Genomic DNA, 20,349 nt, shown 5'->3' on the forward strand with positions numbered 1-20,349 from the left:
GTCCCATGAGACTGCAATTTGAGTAGCAGCTCTATACCTCTCTTACGACGTTATTATTCGTATCCTACAGTTTGATAAATTAGAAAGGAGCAGTAAATGGTGGGGAAAACCACTTTTTTGCTTTAGCTTTATTATTAAGGATAGATGTGTTTATTATTGGGCCATTGTTTTATATAAAGATACAGACAGATTTAAACTATTGTGGTTACTGGTGTGGTGTAGTGGGGTTCCCACCCCCCCAAATAAACTTGAATAATATTTTAACAAATTCAAGGCAAATTCTGTGTAGCTGTCCAGTAGAAGGCAAACAACACTAGAGACAGAGTATTAGTTCTCAGTTTTTTCCCTAACTCATCTATGCAGTAACAAAACAGGGTGTAAGATTTAATAGAAGATATCTAAAGCCAAACGCCATTTAGTTCAAAGAGAATGTTTCAATTCATGTCAGTGGACCTTGTTGAAGAACTGTTGAAGAGTAGACATATGACTTTGTCAGAGCCCTCACATTTAAGCTGCTATCAGCAGCAGAAATTTCTTTATGCAACAATGAAGTAAGCTACAATGTATATTTTTTCGAAGACCTTTGAATTATCTTGTTCACTACAGATAGGCATGTTGGAAAGTGACCAAGTCCTACTTCCCTTAATAAGATTAGAGTTTTGCTATTATGGTCTAACGAACTATGCTATTCGTTATAGGACTTTAATGCTATAAAGCATGTGTGTGCTTGTTAAAATTCCCATAAATAAATAAATGCTGGGGAATTAATTTAAGATTTATCATTCGTATTAATGTTTCTTAAAAAGAAACAGTGTTTTTAACAGCAGTTGTCTCCGGGTAGTAGGTGCTTTCTTTTCATCTTTTAAACCTGTGCTGTGACCTGATTAAAACATCTAGTTTTAAAAGCTAGCACTATTTTTATGGTGGAAGCCTCTTTTTACTGTGCAACATAAGAAAAGAACTTAACTAGAATCGATGGGGGAAGGGGATACCAACAGGAGAGCTGAAGGTAAGCCAAGGGTTGGCATGGCATTGCCTGAGGGCGACAATGCTAGTGAGAACATTTCTGCTGCTCCTTGGAGCATGGAGGGCTCCGGAGCATATCTGAAATGCTTGTACACCAACACACACAGTATGAGAAAAAACCAGGATGAACTGGAAGCGTTGGTCAGCTCCCAGAGCTACGATATCATTGGTATGAGTGAGACTTGGTGGAATGAGTCCTGCGACTGGAGTGCTGGGATTGAGGGCTACGGGCTGTTCAGGAAGGATAGGCAGGGCAGGTGAGGTGGAGGAGTTGCACTGTGTGTAAGGGAGAGGCTTGTTTTTTACAGCCCTTACAGTTAGTGGTGATGTGGTTGAGAGCCTTTGGGTGAGGATTAGGGGGATGGAAAATAAAGATGTTGTAGTGGGTATCTACTGCCGATTGCCCAGCCAGGATGTTAGCACTGATGAGTTATTCTATAGGCAATTAGGAGAAATTTCTGGATAGGTAGCCCTTGTCCTTATGGGAGATTCCAGCTTCCCAGGCATCAACTGGGAATACCATGCTGCTGTGTCAAGCAAGTCTGGGAAATTCTTGAAGTTTGTGGAAAATAATGTCTTGTCACAAGTACTCAGAGAGCCAACTAGTGTCCTGGTTTAACCAGGATAGGGTTAAGTTTCCCCAGCAGTGGGGGGGGGAGCTCTAGCCGGGTTATTCAGATACCATGCGGACGTCACATCCTGGTTCCGTCACATCCTTGCGCGGGAGGGCGGGGCGCATGGTTTTATACATCTGCTCCTCTCACTCCTGTATTGGTAGATATACTTTGCTCTGTTCATTGTTATCACTGTTATTCTTATTGTTGCTGTTTGTTGTGTTGCTGTTGCACTGTTGTATTAAACCTGTCCTTATCTCAGTCTCGGGGCTTTGTATTTCACTCCCTTTGTGGGGGAGGGGCAGCGGCCGCGTGGTCTCAGACCCCGGCAGGGGCTAAACCACCACAACTTTGGTGCCCAACGTGGGGCTGGAGAAGACTGAAATAAGGACAAAAGGAGAAGGTGTGTTAGAGCAATCTGTTAGGTGTAATTTTTTCTGTTTTCATTTGCATTTGTTTGATAAGAAATGTTTGCAATGCTGGGCAATTTGCTTGCATGCTGGGGTTGGATTAATCCTTATATCCCCTGTGTGTTCCCAGTGCTGGTGTTTGTTCTCGGTGGAAAATGTATCAAGGGTCTTGTTCTGCTCTACTGGTTACTGTCTGCTTATAATGGGCTCGTTTCGCTGCTTGTGGGGGTGAACCGGTACCTGTTTGCCGCCTGGTCTTTTGTTAGGGGTCTCACCCCCTCTGTGGGTGAGCCAGGGGAAGAGATCCTCTCGGTTTTTGAGAGTTTCAGCTATCCCTGGAGCACCCAGGCCAGTGTGTTCACAGCACAGTGCTTTCTGAGTGTCTGCCAGATCTTGTTTTGGGCCATGCGGTACTTCTCCAACAATAGCACCACCCGGAAACCTGCCCCGAGGGCAGATAGTTATAAATGGCAAGGTGTGTGGGAGAAGATGGGCAAGTACCTGAGTCAGTGGTCACCCCCAACGTTCTGGGATTTCACTCCCGAACAAGTGCAGAGTCCTGATAAACTGGTGGAGTGTTTGGAAAAGGTGTGCTGCCAATCTGACAAACCCCGGGAGATGCAACTCGCTGCGATGTGCTGGGGGCTTGCCCATGCTTACCGCATCGCCCTTAACACTGATCACTGCCCTCAAGGGGGAGAGAGAGCTGCAGGATCTGAAGGTGAACCTGCTGGTACAGCAGCTGGGCCAGGGGGACAGGCAGTGCCAGTACCGGTCGCCTCCACCAGCACAGCAGCTGAGCCGGAGGGACAAGCAGTACCAATATCAGTCGCCCCGATACAGAAAACCAAATATACCAAAAAATCCCCTCGCAGTGTACAGGGTGATAATGAACCAGGCCCATCACGAGAGCAGGAGGAAGAGCCGGAGGTAATCATCCGATCTCTATCCCTCAGTGAGTTGCGAGATATGCGGAAGGATTTCGGCCGCAGTCCAGGCGAGCAAATTTGCACCTGGCTGCTCCGGTGCTGGGATAGTGGAGCTGCTGGTTTAGAATTGGAGGGGAGAGAGGCCAAGCAGGTGGGACCTTTGGCCAAGCAGGCTGGTATTGACAAGGCAATAGGGAAACAGGCTCAAACTCTCAGCCTTTGGAGGCGACTCCTGCTCGCTGTGAGGGAGAGGTACCCCTACAAGGATGATGCTCTATGTCGGTTAGGCAAGTGGACCGACATGGAGAAAGGCATCCAAAACCTCAGGGAAATGGCTGTGTTTGACATGGTCTATGGTGATCTGAATGATGAGCGGTCACCCATGGATCCAGATCAGGTCCCTTGTACACAGCTGATGTGGCGGAAGTTCCTGCAAAGTGCACCAGAGGCACATTCCAAAGCATTAGCAGCAGCATCCTGGTGGCGAGACACCCAGACTCAGACAGTAGATGAAGTGATTATCGATCTCCAGCCATATGAGGGAAGTCTCCCTTCCTCCCAACATGCTTTGGTTTCAGCCGTAGAGGAACTGTCTCAGAGGCTCCAGAAAGTGGAAGAGGACATGTCCTACATTCCACCTGCACGGGCCGATGTCTCGGCCGTTAGAAGCAGGCGTTTCCCCACCCAAGAGAAGGGCAGTGCAAGACACACACCATGGGGCACCCTGTGGTTCTTCCTCCGCGACCATGGGGAAAACATGAGAAGGTGGCATGGACAGCCCACTTCCGCCCTAGCTGTACGAGTACAGCAACTGAAAGGGAAGACCACCATGGTTTTGTACATCGTGCTTCAAACTGCTGTATTTGGTAGCTATTTTGCTCTGTTCATTGCTATCACTATTACTGTTATTGTTATTGTTGTTGTTTGTTGTGTTGCTATTGCATTGTTGTATTGAACCTTTCCTTATTTCAGTCTTGGGGCTTTGTGTTTTCACTCCCTTTGTGGGGGAGGGGCAGCGGCCGCGTGGTCTCAGACCCCGGCAGGGGCTAAACCATCACATTTTTCTAAATGAATGTCTCTCAACTTGTCAAGGGAATAGAACTCACTAGAAATTATTCATAATATAGCTGGGATGGGGGGGATAATCAGGTTTCTAGTTTAAAAAAAAAAAAAAACAACAATCAACTTCCAGAGAACCCAAAATCTCATAAATGCCTTATAGTGAACTGTCTTTTTTCTTTCTGCCTGTTCTTTATTTCTTATAATATTGCAACCCTTACTGTATCTCATTAAGAGAAATCCTGAAATAATACTTCCCTGATTTAACATAATAAGGTTTTAATTTTATAACTGAGGAGAGAAAACACTTTAAAACTGTTAGCTGCCATGTCTATTAGAAAGTCTTAGAAATAGTCCTGATTTTGGTTATGGGTTTCTACAGCCAGCCATTTTTTTAAACATTGTTTGGTAAATGGAATGTGGACTCGTGCAATCTTCATCACGAGATTTTTTTTTATACATGCTGTGTTTGTAGGGTTGATTTTTTTTTTTAAATGAGCTAACATTGTCTTAGTTATGTTGTTACTGAAATTGGTGGAAATGTAACAAATTATGAAAGCCAAGTTAAACTAGAATTGAGCAGTTCTGAAGATTCAAGTTTTAATCTTTGTTGCTTTTTCACTGTTGGTTTAATTGGGTTCTTTGACTTTACTGAGAACAGATTTGATCTGTGCCTATGTGAAAACTTGAACTTGAACTTATGAAAAGAAATCATCAAATGCTCATGGATTATTTTTTTCCTTTGGATTGCTGGATGTTTTTTCCGCTATGAGATGAGTCAAGTCACTAGTCTGCATTTAGGCCAATACAAAATTTAGAAAAAACAAATTTTTAAACAGAGTTAAGCACTAACACTCCCAAAAGTTATTTTGAAAATTGTGCTTCTGAAAAATGTTGTCTTTAACTTACTTCTTACTACTTTGGGAGTACTAATTGTCTCTTCTGTTTGGTTTTGTCTTTCAAGGTATCCAGAGAATGGCATAGTAGAAATGGACACCAAAAATCTTCGACCACGAGCAAGAACCATTCTGAAGTGGAGTGAACTAAAAGTGGGTGATGTGGTGATGGTTAACTACAATGTTGAGGCTCCAGAAGAAAGAGGATTCTGGTTTGATGCAGAAATTACCTCTCTGAGAGAAATTTCAAGGACTAACAAAGAGGTTCATGCTAAAATTCTGCTGGGGTAAGATTTCTTTGGCTAATAAGGAAAGTCTATTTACATTCTTAAAGAACTCATCATTAGATTAATTACTCAACATTAGATTAATATTAACATGCTGTATTTCTGCAGCTGAACCAGGTCTGAGGTTTGTGTGTGAAGGAAATTCCTTTAGAACCTTTGAGATGTGCCGTAATTCCTCTATCTGAGTCTGTCATTTCTCAATAGACCACGATGAACATGCCGAGACAATACTCGCTTGATCAGACTGTGCTCTTTTATTGTTGAGTCATGGAAGCACTGTCTGGACTTGTTAACCAATCATCACATCCCACATCTGCTTCCCCCTCTATGCTGGTTCCATCCTTGGTGTGCATGGGACCAAGAAATACCGTATAAGGCAATACTAGCTTCCCATTTCCACCCTTGCTTATGCAACTCAGTGGAGGAAAGGGTGGTCAGCTTGTCATGGTGACATAAGGCCAAGACTGATGTCAATGCCTCCCACCTCCCCAAGGGTGTGAGGTGCAGAGGGGAGTTTGGTCATGGAGTGATGAAGGGTTAGAGTCAAGGCAGTCAATAAGGTGGTGTGTCGAGAAACCATCAGAATAATGCAAGCCAGAAGCCAAGCATGAATATGTAATATGATGACTAGAACAAGTAAGAAACCGCTCAAAATAAGTAGAAAAGCTAAGGGAATGAAGTGGAACATCTCCATAGCTGTGGCAGACCATCCTAGAAGGGATTCTCACTGACTATATTTGACTATTTTTTGAACATGTTCCAGGATTTGTTTGATCTCTGTGATATCATGGTGGACAGCTATTAAAGTTTGTTGTGCCTGCTCCTTTGCCTGTTTCAATAGTCGATGTAAGTCTTCATGTGGCAAAACCCGTTCAATCAGAGATAAATTCATACCGATAGGGGTAGGGGTGATGTGGTGGTAGAGAGTATAATTAGTTGACAGTACTTGATAAGTGATAATTGGGGCAGTATAGTTAAAATCACATCCAGATAGGGTTGTAAAATAACAGGCACACAGGTTAGCTAACATAAAGTACGGTTATATGTAGAGTCAATATATACAGAAGGACATGAAGATCATAAAGATGCACAGATGTTCCAGACAGTATCGTCTCAGTTCATTGGAGTCTATTGAGAAATGACAGACAGACAGACATAGGGGAATTAAGGCACATATCAAAAGTTTCTAAAAGAATTTCCTTCACACATGAACTCTAGACATGGCTCAGGGACGCAAGCTTCAATGTCTACTGATTACCATCCTTTTGTTCCTTGCCAGGCCTGTTGTTGATGATACATGGGATAGATCACGGATCTGGCAGTATTGAAATAGTGGATTCCATGAGTCAGATTTTTCCAATTTTCCCGAAAATTTAGTGAACCAGGAGTCATGGGGAATTGGGATTTCTTCTTCAGAGTAGCAGGATGTCACAGGAGGCAATCTACAAGAAAAGAACAAAATGCATCCTGTCTAGGCTACAAGCCAAGTGGCAGGTAGTTATTTGAGTTGCTCTTTTCAGAATTCCTTCATACAAAATTAGTTCTAGTACCCCTGTAATTAGAGCTGTGGTGATGGTGTTGGTAGGGGGAATACATGCTCACACTGTAATCCCTATGAGAGCTTGTGAAGGTGGAAAAAAGGAGGGGTTTCTGTAATAGGTGAGTCTTAGGGATCATCGGTAGCTGCAGAATAGGGAAAGGAGAGAGGGCTGAGAACAAAATGGTTGGGACCTCAAGGTCAGACTCTGTCGATGACAGCAGAAAAACCAAAAACCCAGCACTGAATGGTAATGAATTGTGCACATCCTTCAGGAAGGGAACATTGTAAGGGACATCGTGAAGAATAAGATGTAAAACCTTAAGTGTAAGGGGGCAATCCCCAAGGAGTTTGTAAATATCAGAAAGGGCAAGGGAAGTGGCAAGTAAAGAACAGAGTAGAACAGAGTAGAACAGAACAGAACAGAACAGAACAGAATAGAATAGAATAGAATAGAATAGAATAGAATAGAATAGAATAGAATAGAATAGAATAGAATAGTTCAGTTGGAAGGGACCTACAATGCTTCAATGTGCGCACGCAGCCCAGAAAGGCAATCATATCCTGGGCTGCAGCAAGCGAAGTGTGGTCAGCAGGTCAAGGGAGGTGATTCTCCCCCTCTACTCCGCTCTCGTGAGACCCCACCTGCAGTGCTGTGTCCAGCTCTGGGGCCCCCGACATAAGAAGGACATGGACCTGCTTGAGCAGGTCCAGAGGAGGGCCACGAAGATGATCAGGGGGCTGGAGCACCTCCCCTCTATGAGAACAGGCTGAGAGAGTTGGGGTTGTTCAGCCTAGAGAAAAGAAGGCTCCGGGGAGACCTTATAGTGACCTTCCAGTACTTCAAGGGGGCTACAGGAAAGATGGGGAGGGACTCTTTATCAGGGGGTGTAGGGATAGGACGAGGGGTAATGGTTTTAAATTGAAAGAGGGTTGATTTAGATTAGATATAAGGGAGAAATTCTTTGGTGGTGAGACACTGGAACAGGTTGCCCAGAGAAGTTATGGATGCCCTCCTACTTGGAAGTGTTCAAGGCCAGGTTGGACGGGGCTTTGAGCAACCTGATCTAGTGGAAGGTGTCCCTGCCCATGGCAGGGGGGTTGGAACTTACATGACCTTTAAGGTCCCTTCTACCTCAAACCATTCTATGATTCTATGATCATCTAGTGCAATTACCCGACCACTTCAGCGCTGACCAAAAGTTAAAGCGTATTGCTAAGGTCATTGTCCAAATGCCTCTTAAACACTGACAGGCTTGGGGCATCGACCACCTCTCTAGAAAGACTGTACTAGTCTAAACCTCCCCCTGGGCCAGCTTTGAACCATTCCCACACGTCCTACCGCTGGATCCCAGGGAGAAGAGATTGGCACCTCCCTCTCCACTTCCCCTCCTCAGGAAGCTGTAGAGACCAATGAGGTCACCCCTCAGCCTCCTCTTCTCCAAACTAGACAAGCCCAGAGTCCTTAGCTGCTCCTCCCAGGACACGCCTTCCAGCCCTTTCACCAGCTTTGTTGCCCTCCTCTGGACGCATTCAAGGTCCTTAACATCCTTCTTAAATTGTGGGGCCCAGAACTGCACACAGTACTCAAGGTGATGTCACCAAAACAGGATAAAAGAACTTATCGACACCAATGTGATGTAGATAAGCAGACACTCTTTTATTAGCGGCCGGGTGCGCAGGGGAGTCGTCTCACCAACAACGCACACCTGAGTCGTGTAACATGCTGATTATATTGGATACAGTAATATATATTAATTAAGTGCTCATACATAAACATGTTAATTCCCGTAACTCATTTTCATATCCACGCCTCTTTCCGGTCATGCGCACTTGAGTCCTGAAATGAGTCTGGGGACTGCTTTTACAACCACCAGAGACTGTGACCCCTCAGAAAAGACCCCCCAATGCCCTTGACTCGAGGACTTTGGCTCACATTGCAACTTTAACATGCTTCAAGGCTCTCTTACAATGTAGCCCCTAGTCTATAAGATAATAAATTACTTTTACCAAGCAGTCTAACAATAGTACTTTGACAACATAATTATCTAAGTAATGATTATTACTGGTCTATGCAGCCTTGGTTTGGGGCTTTACAAAGGAGCTCATAGCAGCATAACTGATTACATGGTTACACAATATTTCCATGGTTACTTAAAACAATATACAATTATTCTCTAAGTTTTATAAAACTAATATTCTTATAAAATTCTATTTGGTTATTTAGTTATGATCATTTTTATCATAAACCCCCAAATCAACTTAAATCAATAACAAATCAATGACAATCAGTAACAGTGAGGCTGCACCATAGCTAAATACAGTGGGATAATCCCCTCTTTTGACTGGCCGGTTATACTGTGTTTGATGCACCCCAGGATGCAGTTTGCCCTCTTGGCTGCCAGGGCCCAATGCTGGCTCATGTTGAGCCTGCTGCCAACCAGCACCCCCAGATCCCTTTCTGCAGGGCTGCTCTCCAGCCACTCCTCTCCCAGTCTATACTTGTGCCCGGGGTTACTCTGTCCCAGGTGCAGAATTGGGCATTTGTTCTTGTTAAATGTCATCCCATTAATCATTGCCCAATGCTCCAATCTATCCAGATCCGTCTGCAAGGCCTCTTGTCCCTCGAGAGAGTCAACAACATCTCCCAGTTTGGTATCGTCAGCAAACTTGCTAATGGTGCATTCAGCTCCTGCATCCAGAACAGAACTGGCCCTAAAAAAAGCATACTCCCATTCCCAATATGAGGCTTACATGCCTTGCCACCCCTTGCTACCAAAATGAGGATTGCCTTTTCAGGAATGTCCCGGGCCAAATAGTCTTTCCATGTTTCAAGGTGCTTTGGGCCAGGTCCCTTTTGCACAGGCTTAGGGGTATTTTTAACTACCTGGACACAAGGGGGTTTGGTGGTAACTATAGCTGCATTTTAAGGGAGATGGGAAAATAACAACAGGCATAGCAGAAACTACCTCTTATAATACCTGGGTTCTGCACTTGTAAAGCAATCGCCTATTGACAGTAAATGGATTCTGAGTGGATCAGGACCCTTTTTGACTTGTGAGTGCCACTGGGCCTCAGTTGGACAGCCCCACAGGGGCTACATCTAAAGTGCAATTGATAACCAACCTATCTATGTGGAGTAGGAAAACAGAAAGCCTTGACACTGTATAAGCACTCCTTAGCAGTAGCTAAAACACTTGTGTGTTATCAACACTGGTTTAGTCATAGATCCAAAGCACAGCACCATGACAGCTGCTATGAAGAAAATTAACTCCATCCCAACCCGATCCAGTACACCCGTTTAATTTTAGGAACTTTGTGGGAGGCATTGGCCTGCCAGCCTTGCACAGCCTGTGAGAAAGTGCTAGGCTTTGATGAAAAACAGGCCTTGGAAGAAAGATAAGAGGCTGCTGAGCTATGCCAAGGTGGCAGGGAAAAACAACGGACAGCTGCAACACTGAACTGTGGAAAAGTACCGAACTGTGAGAAGTTGCTACCGCGAGAACAGCACGTGAACGAGAGGGTGATTGGTCTGCACAGCGCGTGTGAGAGTGGTCTTATGCTGATAGGAGAAAAGGTTGAGAGCTGTCTAATTGCTGATTTGTTAACTATGAAGTAAGAGCTTTACCGACAGCATCCGAGAGCATAAGTATGTACCATTGTAACAATAAACTCTCTCTTTCTTTCTGGATTTCATCGGGAGTCCGTGCCTCAGTTGCCACAGAACTTGGGTATAGTTCTTCAGGAATTCAGTAGTTTTTTGCAGAATCCACATGACAACTTTAAATAGGCTGTGACATTGCTTATTTTCCCCATCTTAAAGAATGCAGTCTTTACAGTCCCCTTGAAGATTTCACTGCTAGCCTTCTCTTCTCTTGCTAGCTTGCTTTGTCCCTTTGACACAGAGTCCTTTTCTTACCATATCATATACACAAAGGAACTGAAGGCAGTTGGATTCAGTCTGTTATCTCAAACTCTGTAGGAGGATGGAGACACAGGGATGCATGTATTACCAAGAGTGAAACTAATGTTACAGTGTAACTTGAAGTGAGCATTTCTTTTTAGCTAAGAAAAAGCTTGTTTTAGTGGTGGCTCCTCCTAAATTTCACCACAACAAACAGTATCATAATTCTAAAAATATTTTCCTTAAAATGATTTTAACCATTCAGATTTTATAATGCTTTTTATTGTAAGAATGGAGGAATGTTCAATTTTTATGAACATTTCTAATGTAGGACATAACTGATTGGGAGAGAATGGCAGAATATTTTTATGATGAGATGAAATTTAATATTTTGCTTACGTTCCAGAAATAGTTGCATTTTTTAAATGTGAAAGATGTTGAGTTGGTAGCTTCTGCCAGCAAATGCAAATCTGTTTTGAGTATTGCTTTTAAATTTAGGTTAACAGGAGTGATTTAGATGAAATATTTCAGTGTATTATGGCTTCCTGTGATTCAAAATGCAGAGAAGGCATATGAATTCATTTTGGAGACAATTGTCATTTAAGAAAAACCACCCTCAAATCTGAAACAAGGCGTTGAATTGGAAGTTTGAATTATTAACCACAAACTTAGCAAGGGAGAAGTATTTTTTAAAAGAAAAAACAATCCAGAGAGCTCAAGATCGTAGGATAATTCAGGTTGTAAGGAGCCTCAAGAGGTCTCTAGTACAACTTCCTTCTCAAAGCAGGGTCAGCTACGATGTCAGACCAGGTTGCTCAGGACTTTATTCAGTCTGGTCTTGAAAACCTCCAAGAATGGAGACTGCACAACCTCTCTGGATGCCTACTCCACTGCTTGACTGTCCTTATGGTTTTTCCATGATATTTATTGTAATGCATTTAATATGTGTATGACATTTGGTGAACTGCAGAAATGGACTGCATACCTTCTGCAAAACAAAACTGTCCAGAGGTTGACTTATATGAACCTCAGGTATGAACCTCTGGTTATTGATAATGTTTTTAAAAACTGCTCTTTGGGGTGGTTTTTTAACGTGGCAAAGGTTCTTTGGTCACCGCCCCCCCCCCCCCTTAAATGGGTTAACCAAAATATGCTTTATATTGGCAAAAACAGTTAGATATTTCAGGTGGTGTCTACATTATCTAATAAAAACTCTCTTTATTTCAGTTAGAAATTTTATGGATCAATTTTAAACTTTTTTTTAAACCTAAGTAACCTGATAGTTATGTTTAAATTTTGAAGATGGTAAGTAGGTATGTCTCCCCATAGTATTCTTATTTCACTACCCTCTGGAAGAAATTTGAAAAAGCCACAATGGAGAAATACTGTATTCCAGGATAGTGAATTTATTTGTCCAAATGAAGTCCATTTTCTAAATAGAATCTTAAATCTTATTTATTTCAATGAGCATTCTGCCTAAGTGTTCAGGCTTCACTGATGAGTTAATAGCCTATATATGTGGCCAGTCAACTATGACAGTATGCAGAAAGCAAAATTTTCTGAGCCCTGATGTTTCTTATGATTCATCCAGGTATAATTCTGAGTCACCTGAGTTACCCCAGTCATTCATCTCAATTAATGGTAAAAGTACAAGATAAGCGTCCTGGAATTGATAAACTTGTGTAAAGAATATGCTTCAATGGGAATTACTTGATTTCGGGTATTTGGGTTTGTAAAATCAATCCTTTACTGTTAGTTATTAATTCTTTTCAGTAAAAACTGTAATTTATTATGAAAGACCTATTTTTAGGTGATTAATTATTTGTTAACTACTTAAGAAAAAAACTTGGCAGGCAGTACAGGGAGGCAGAACACTTGCAGTTGTTCCATTCACTGACTCTTTCTCTCTTCAATATTATGTTTAAGAGGGCTTGAATATTTGATTCAAAATAATACAACTTTTTATTGATCTTTATTGCTTTTGACAAAGGTGTCATTGAGTTGCTGGCACAATGACAGGAAATAGCAAGGGCATGTATGTTTACACTGTATATGGTGATGGTGTAGAGTTAATAAAACTTGTGATGAGGAAAATATATATTTTTACTGTATTTTTGACATGCATATCTGTTATGTGGTATTTCTTTACTCATTTCTCAGTCAAACCCTAGTGGGAAAGTCTTGAAAAATTTGTCATCATTACTTCAGTTTTTAGGAAACCAAGATAAATTAGAGAACATCAACGAAGAGGAGAGCGAAACTGAACAAAGACCCAACAAAAAATAATTTCAACAGCAGATCTAACCATATATTAATAATTCTCATTTGTTCTGTATCTGCACTGCAATTAAAGGTTGTCATTGTAGTGTTTCTAGAGCCTATCCAAACCGGACTTAATGCAGCCTAAATAGAAATATCAGCAAATCTGTGATGCTATAAGCATAGATCAAGTCTGCCCAAGACTATAGGACTCTTATGACTGATCACATTCACTCATTATTTCAGTTCATTCGTTATTTTCAGTTCAGAATGGTCAATCCTGTTTCTCTGATACCCTAGAGAACTTGCCAACTCAGTTTACAGTATCTCTGAAATTCATCTATTCTTCCCTTCTATGGGAAGTATTTCTTTCACAGCAACAGCAATTATTAGTAATTAGGGTATTATTATTTTTCTCTTTGAACTTTCAAGGAAGCATATATGTGCCTGTTGGTGGAGGGTCACTGTGAGACAAACCTCTCATATTTTATCCACACTTTGGTAGCTGTCTGACAATGAGAGTCACAATACCAAAAAAGTTCAAATGCTGCTTTGTCTTTTTTGCTTGCTAGACTTCAAGGCTGATGAACTCTCTTTTTCTTCACTCAGTTAATATATTAAGGCATTTGAAGGTTTGAATTTAGCAAGGGCCTCTCTCAATACCATGAGCTGTTTTATTTAAATCTTTGGATTAATTCAAGGCTAACAGTAAAATCAGTTAATTACAGATTCATTGCACATCTTTCTCCAAGCAAATATATTATGAATTTGAGAAATTCATTAGAGTAGCAATAATGGAAGGTAGTAGTAAGGATCTGTTTTGCTGATCAAGGATGCCAATTAAACTCAGACACCAGAGTGAAAAGAGTAGGCTTATTTTACTGTTAATAATTAAAGGATATAACCAAGTAATACAGAAAATAAGCAATAAGGAAAATACAGAATAGTACACTTAATTATTACTACATACAGTTAATTATAGAAAATAAGAACAAGCAAGGTAACGCACCTAATCATTACTACACGATGGGGAGAATAGTGATGTGGTGGTTTAGGCCCTGCCGGGACTCGAGACCACGATGCCGCTGCCCCTCCCCCACCCTCGGACTGGACGGGGCAGGGAGTGAAATACAAACCCCGGGGTTGAGATAAGGAGAGGTTTAATACAACGGTGTAACAGCAACAAACCGAACAACAACAATAACAATAACAGTAATAACAATGAACAGAGCAAGAGATATACCGTACAGATACAGCAGTGAGGGCACTGAACTGAAACACAAGCCGTTTACTGCTCTTCCCGCACTTGGGCGCCTCGATCTGACGTCAGCATGGTATCGAATAACCCGGCTAGAGCTCCCTCCCCACTGCTGGGGAAACTTAGCCCTATCCTAGCTGAACCAGGACATAATCCACCCCTTTATTCTATACCATCTGCGTCATGCCCAGCTGCCATTTAGCAATTAACAATAACAAAAAAACCCTCCGATTAAAAAAAGCACAGTATAATTCACGGCGTGTTTTCACCCACAATCAAGTCCCCTTGTGGTACGCATCGGACCTCTCCATCCTTCTGCATCACCCACCAGGTGCACCCAGGTCCTTGAGCAAAAGCAATCCCGTGGATGGGTTTGCCTTTGCCCGGCGCAGGACTAACCCAGACCATTTTTCCCGGCAGGTCCCTCATGCGCACCACAGGGACTTTATCCCCGTCTACAACACGTGGGAGTTTTGACTGAGCCGGGCCAGCTCGATTGGCAGATCCTCTTGTGTTGACTAACCAAGTGGCCTTTGTCAGATGTGTGTCCCAGTGTTTGAAGGTTCCACCCTCCATTGCTCTCAATGTAGTTTTTAACAGTCCATTGTAGCGCTCGATCTTCCCGGAGGCTGGTGCGTGGTAGGGGATGTGGTAGACCCACTCGATGCCGTGTTCTTCTGCCCAGGCATCTATGAGGTTGTTTCGGAAGTGAGTCCCATTGTCCGACTCAATCCTCTCTGGGGTGCCGTGTCGCCACAGGACTCGCTCTTCAAGGCCCAGGATGGTGTTCCGGGCGGTGGCGTGGGACACTGGATAAGTTTCGAGCCATCCAGTGGTTGCTTCCACCATTGTGAGCACGTGGCGCTTGCCTCGGCGGGTCTGTGGCAGTGTGATGTAGTCGATCTGCCAGGCCTCTCCATATTTATATTTCATCCATCGATCTCCATTCCGCTGGGGCTTCACCCGTTTGGCTTGTTTGATCGCAGCACACGTCTCACATCCGTGGATGATCTCTGCGATGGTGTCAATGGTGAGGTCCACCCCTCGATCTCGAGCCCACCTGTATGTTGCATCTCTGCCTTGGTGGCCCGAGGTCTCATGGGCCCACCGGGCTATGAACAGTTCACCTTTACGCTGCCAGTCCAAGTCCACCTGAGCCACCTCGATCTTAGCAGCCTGGTCCGCCTGCTGGTTGTGTTGATGTTCATCAGTGGCTCGACTCTTGGGTATATGGGCGTCCACATGGCGCACCTTCACAACGAGGTTCTCCACCCGGGCTGCAATGTCCTGCCATACTTCAGCAGCCCAGATGGGTCTGCCCTTGCGTTGCCAGTTGTTCTGCTTCCATTGCTGCAACCACATCCACGGGGCACTTGCCACCACCCACGAGTCACTGTAGAGATAGAGCCTCAGCCATTTTTCTCGCTCAGCAATCTCCAAAGTCAATTGGGTGGCTTTCACCTCTGCGTACTGGCTCGATTCACCTTGTCCCTCAACAGCTTCAGTGGTTCGTCGTGTGGGATACCACACCGCAGCCTTCCATCGTCGATGTTTTCCCACAATGCGACAAGACCCATCAGTGAACAGGGCATATTGCTTCTCCTCATCTGGCAGCTCGTTATATGGTGGGGCCTCCTCAGCACGTTTCACCTCTTGTTCTGGTGACATCCCAGAATCTTTGCTCTCTGACCAGTTTGTGATCACCTCCAATATTCCTGGGCGGTCGGGGTTCCCTATTCGAGCCCGTTGCGTTATCAACGCAACCCATTTACTCCACGTGGCATCTGTTGCATGATGTGTGGAGGGAGCCTTTCCTTTGAACATCCATCCCAGCACCGGCAGTCGAGGTGCCAGGAGGAGCTGTGTCTCAGTGCCGACCACTTCTGAGGCAGCCCGAACTCCTTCGTACGCTGCCAGTATCTCCTTCTCAGTCAGGGTATAGTTAGCTTCAGAGCCTTTGTATCCCCAGCTCCAAAAGCCTAGAGGTCGGCCTCGGGATTCCCCATCTGCTCTCTGCCAGAGGCTCCAGGTAGGGCCATTCTCCCCGGCTGCGGGTTCTTAATCTCCTGCCCTGCCCGGACTGGCCCGAGGGCTACTGCCTGGGCGATGTCCCGCTTAATTTGTTCAAAGGCTTGTTGTTGCTCTGGGCCCCATTCAAAATTGTTCTTCTTGCGGGTTACGTGGTAGAGAGGGCTCACAATCAGGCTGTAGTTTGGGATGTGCATCCTCCAGAACCCCACAGCGCCCAGGAAAGATTGAGTCTCTTTTTTGGTGGTTGGTGGGGCCATGGCTGCTATCTTGTTTATCACCTCCATTGGGATGTGGCGACGCCCATCTTGCCATTTTATTCCTAGGAACTGAATCTCCCTTCCAGGCCCCTTAACTTTCTGTCGCTTGATGGCAAAACCAGCCTTCAGGAGGATTTCAATTATCTTCTTTCCTTTCTCAAAGACTTCCTCAGCTGTGTCCCCCCATACAATGATATCATCAATGAACTGCAGGTGTTCCGGAGCCCCACCTTTCTCCAGTGCAGTATGGACCAGTCTATGGCAAATGGTGGAGCTGTGTTTCCACCCCTGGGGCAATCGATTCCAGGTGTACTGGATACCCCTCCAAGTGAACGCAAACTGTGGCCTGCACTCTGGTGCTATTGGGATGGAGAAGAACGCGTTAGCGATGTCAATCGTGGCGTACCACTTGGCTGCCTTCGACTCCAGCTCATACTGGAGCTCTAGCATGTCCGGCACTGCAGCACTCATCGCTGGCGTAACTTCATTCAGGCCACGGTAGTCCACGGTTAGTCTCCATTCGCCATTAGGTTTTCTTACTGGCCATACAGGGCTGTTGAAAGGTGAATGAGTCTTGCTGATCACCTTCTGGCTTTCTAGTCGATGGATCAGCTGATGGATGGGGACCAGGGAATCTCGGTTAGTGCGGTACTGCGGCCGGTGCACCGTCTTGGTGGCAATTGGCACTCGCTGCTCTTCAACCTTAAGCAACCCCACCACTGAGGGGTCCTCTGAGAGGCCGGGTAAGGTGGACAATTGCTCAACCTCCTCCAGGGCAGCTATACCAAAGGCCCACCGGTACCCTCTTGGGTCTTTAAAGTACCCTCTCCCGAGGTAGTCTATACCTAGGATGCACGGGGCATCTGAGCCAGTCACAATGGGGTGCTTATGCCAGTCCTTCCCAGTCAAGCTTACTTCAGTTTCTAATAGGGTCAGCTGTTGGGATCCCCCTGTCACTCCAGAGATGCAGATGGATTCGTCCCCACTGTGGCTTGATGGCATCAGGGTGAACTGTGCGCCAGTATCTACCAAGGCCTTATATTCTTGTGGGTCTGATGTGCCAGGCCATCGGATCCACACCTTCCAGTAAATCTGATTATCCCTTTCCTCCACCTGGCTGGAGGCAGGGCCCCTCTAATCCTGCTCACCATCACTCACTTGTTCTAAGAGTGACTCCTGCAAGAATGACTCACTTGTCCCTTCAAGAGGGTCAAGCATACTGTTGGCCATTCTATTCTGTCTGGGGGATTTCCAACTGGACACTGGAGCTGCGTTTCTCTTGGAAGACTCCCCTTTCATGGTGGTCTTCCCTTTCAGTTGCTGTACTCGTGCAGCTACGGCGGAAGTGGGCTGTCCATGCCACCTCCTCATGTTTTCCCCATGGTTGCGGAGGAAGAACCACAGGGTGCCCCATGGTGTGTGTCTTGCACTGCCCTTCTCTTGGGTGGGGAAACGCCTGCTTCTAACGGCCGAGACATTGGCCCGTGGAGGTGGAATGTAGGACATGTCCTCTTCCACTTTCTGGAGCCTCTGAGACAGGTCCCTCACAGCTGAAACCCAGGCATGTTGGGAGGAAGGGAGATTTCCCTCATATTGCCGGAGCTGGCCAGCCACTTCATCCACTGTCTGAGTCTGGGTGTCTCGCCACCAGGACGCTACTGCTAATGCTTTGGAATGTGCCTCTGGTGCACTTTGCAGGAACTTCCGCCACGTCAACTGTGTGCAAGGGGCCTGATCTGGATCCATGGGTGACCGCTCATCATTCAGATCACCATAAACCATGTCAAACACAGCCATTTCCCTGAGGTTTTGAATGCCTTTCTCCATGTTGGTCCACTTGCCTAACCGACATAGAGCATCATCCTTGTAGGGGTACCTCTCCCTTACACTGAGCAGGTGTCGCCTCCAAAGGCTGAGGGTTTGAGCCTGTTTCCCTATTGCCTTGTCAATGCCAGCTTCCCTGGACAAAGATCCCAGCTGCTTGGCCTCTCTCCCCTCCAATTCCAAAACACCAGCTCCACTATCCCAGCATCGGAGCAGCCAGGTGAAAAATCTGCTCGCCTGGAAGGCAGCTGAAATCCTTCCGCATAGCTCGCAACTCACTCAGGGATAGAGATCGGATGATTACCTCCGGCTCTTTCTTCTCCTGTTCTCGTGCTGGGCCTGGCTCATCTCCATCCCCTACTATGTGAGCTGACTTTGGTATGTTTGGTTTTCTGTATCGGGGCGACTGATACTGGCACTGCCTGTCCCTCTGGCCCAGCTGCTGTGCTGGTGGAAGCGACTGGTACTGGCACTGTCTGTCCCCCTGGCCCAGCTGCTGTACCAGTAGGTTCACTTTCAGATCCTGCAGCTCTTTCTCCCCCTTGAGGGCAGTGATCAGTGTTAAGGGCGATGCGGTAAGCATGGGCAAGCCCCCAGCACATCGCAGCGAGCTGCATCTCCCGGGGTTTGTCAGATTGGCAGCACACCTTTTCCAAACACTCCACCAGTTTATCAGGACTCTGCACTTGTTCGGGAGTGAAATCCCAGAACGTTGGGGGTGACCACTGACTCAGGTACTTGCCCATCTTCTCCCACACACCTTGCCATTTATAACTATCTGCCCTCGGGGCAGGTTTCCGGGTGGTGCTATTGTTGGAGAAGTACCGCATGGCCCAAAACAAGATCTGGCAGACACTCAGAAAGCACTGTGCTGTGAACACACTGGCCTGGGTGCTCCAGGAATAGCTGAAACTCTCAAAAACCGAGAGGATCTCTTCCCCTGGCTCACCCACAGAGGGGGTGAGACCCCTAACAAAAGCCCAGGCAGCAAACAGGTACCGGTTCACCCCCACAAGCAGTGATGCAAGCACATTATAAGCAGTCTGCAGCCAGTACAGCAAAACAAGACCCTTGGCACATTTTCCACCGATAACAAACACCAGCACTGGGAACACACAGTGGATATAAGGATTAATCCAGCCCCACCACGCAAGCAAGTTGGCCAGCATTGCAAATGTTCCTTATCAAACAGTAGAAATAAAAACAGAAAAATTGCACCTAACACACCTTCTCTTTTTGTCCTAATCTCAACCCTCTCGTGCCCCACGTTGGGTGCCAAAAAGGCTGTGGTGGCTTAGGTCCTGCCGGGACTCGAGACCACGATGCCGCTGCCCCTCCCCCACCCTCGTACCGGACGGGGCAGGGAGTGAAATACAGACCCTGGGGTTGAGATAAGGAAAGTTTTAATACAACAGTGTAACAGCAACAAAACGAACAATAACAATAACAGTAATAACGATGAACAGAACAAGAGATATACCGTACAGATACAGCAGTGAGGGCACCGAACTGAAACACAAGCCGTCTACTGCTCTTCCTGCGCTTGGGCGCCCGGACATGATGTCAGCATGGTATCGAATAACCCGGCTAGAGCTCCCTCCCCACTGCTGGGGAAACTTAGCCCTATCCTAGCTGAACCAGGACAAGTGATTAAGAAAGATCCATCACCACTTGCATACGTTACCAACATCCAGATCCGCAGTCACTGGGAAGCTCCGGTTGCAGTGAGGATTTGGAGTACCTTTCCCTGCAAGTGGGAAATCCTACGCGATGCGTCCATCCGTAGGCGAGGCTTCCAAAGTCGCAGCAAGCGGGTCCAGCCTTATATACCAAAAAAATCAGCAAGTCAAAATGACTTGTACTTTTCTTTGAGCGGAAACATCTGGTTGCATCCTCCTGTTGGATTCCACCCAAAGCCTGGCCAGGGCTCGGAGGGGGAGAACCAAGGGAGTTTCTAACAAGACCAAACACTTGGGTTCTCAGCCTTGAACAAGGCTAAACAAGGGAAGTTGGATACATTCTCATGACATTTCATCCTCACTACTGATTATATTTTGT

The 20,349-nt window shown here is 45.4% G+C and overlaps 1 protein-coding gene across 1 annotated transcript in view; it reads left to right on the top strand.

The window, feature by feature from the left end:
- The window catches only part of LOC141917603 (E3 ubiquitin-protein ligase UHRF2-like), a 76,495-nt gene that overhangs the window by 10,989 nt on the left and 45,157 nt on the right, over window positions 1-20,349 (top strand). The window contains exon 3 of the mRNA XM_074810943.1: window positions 5,003-5,221. Coding sequence (XP_074667044.1) covers window positions 5,003-5,221 — 219 coding nt within the window. The remainder of the gene's footprint in view (window positions 1-5,002; window positions 5,222-20,349) is intronic.

This window comes from Strix aluco, chromosome W, assembly GCF_031877795.1.
Source record: "Strix aluco isolate bStrAlu1 chromosome W, bStrAlu1.hap1, whole genome shotgun sequence".
NCBI lineage: Eukaryota > Metazoa > Chordata > Aves > Strigiformes > Strigidae > Strix > Strix aluco.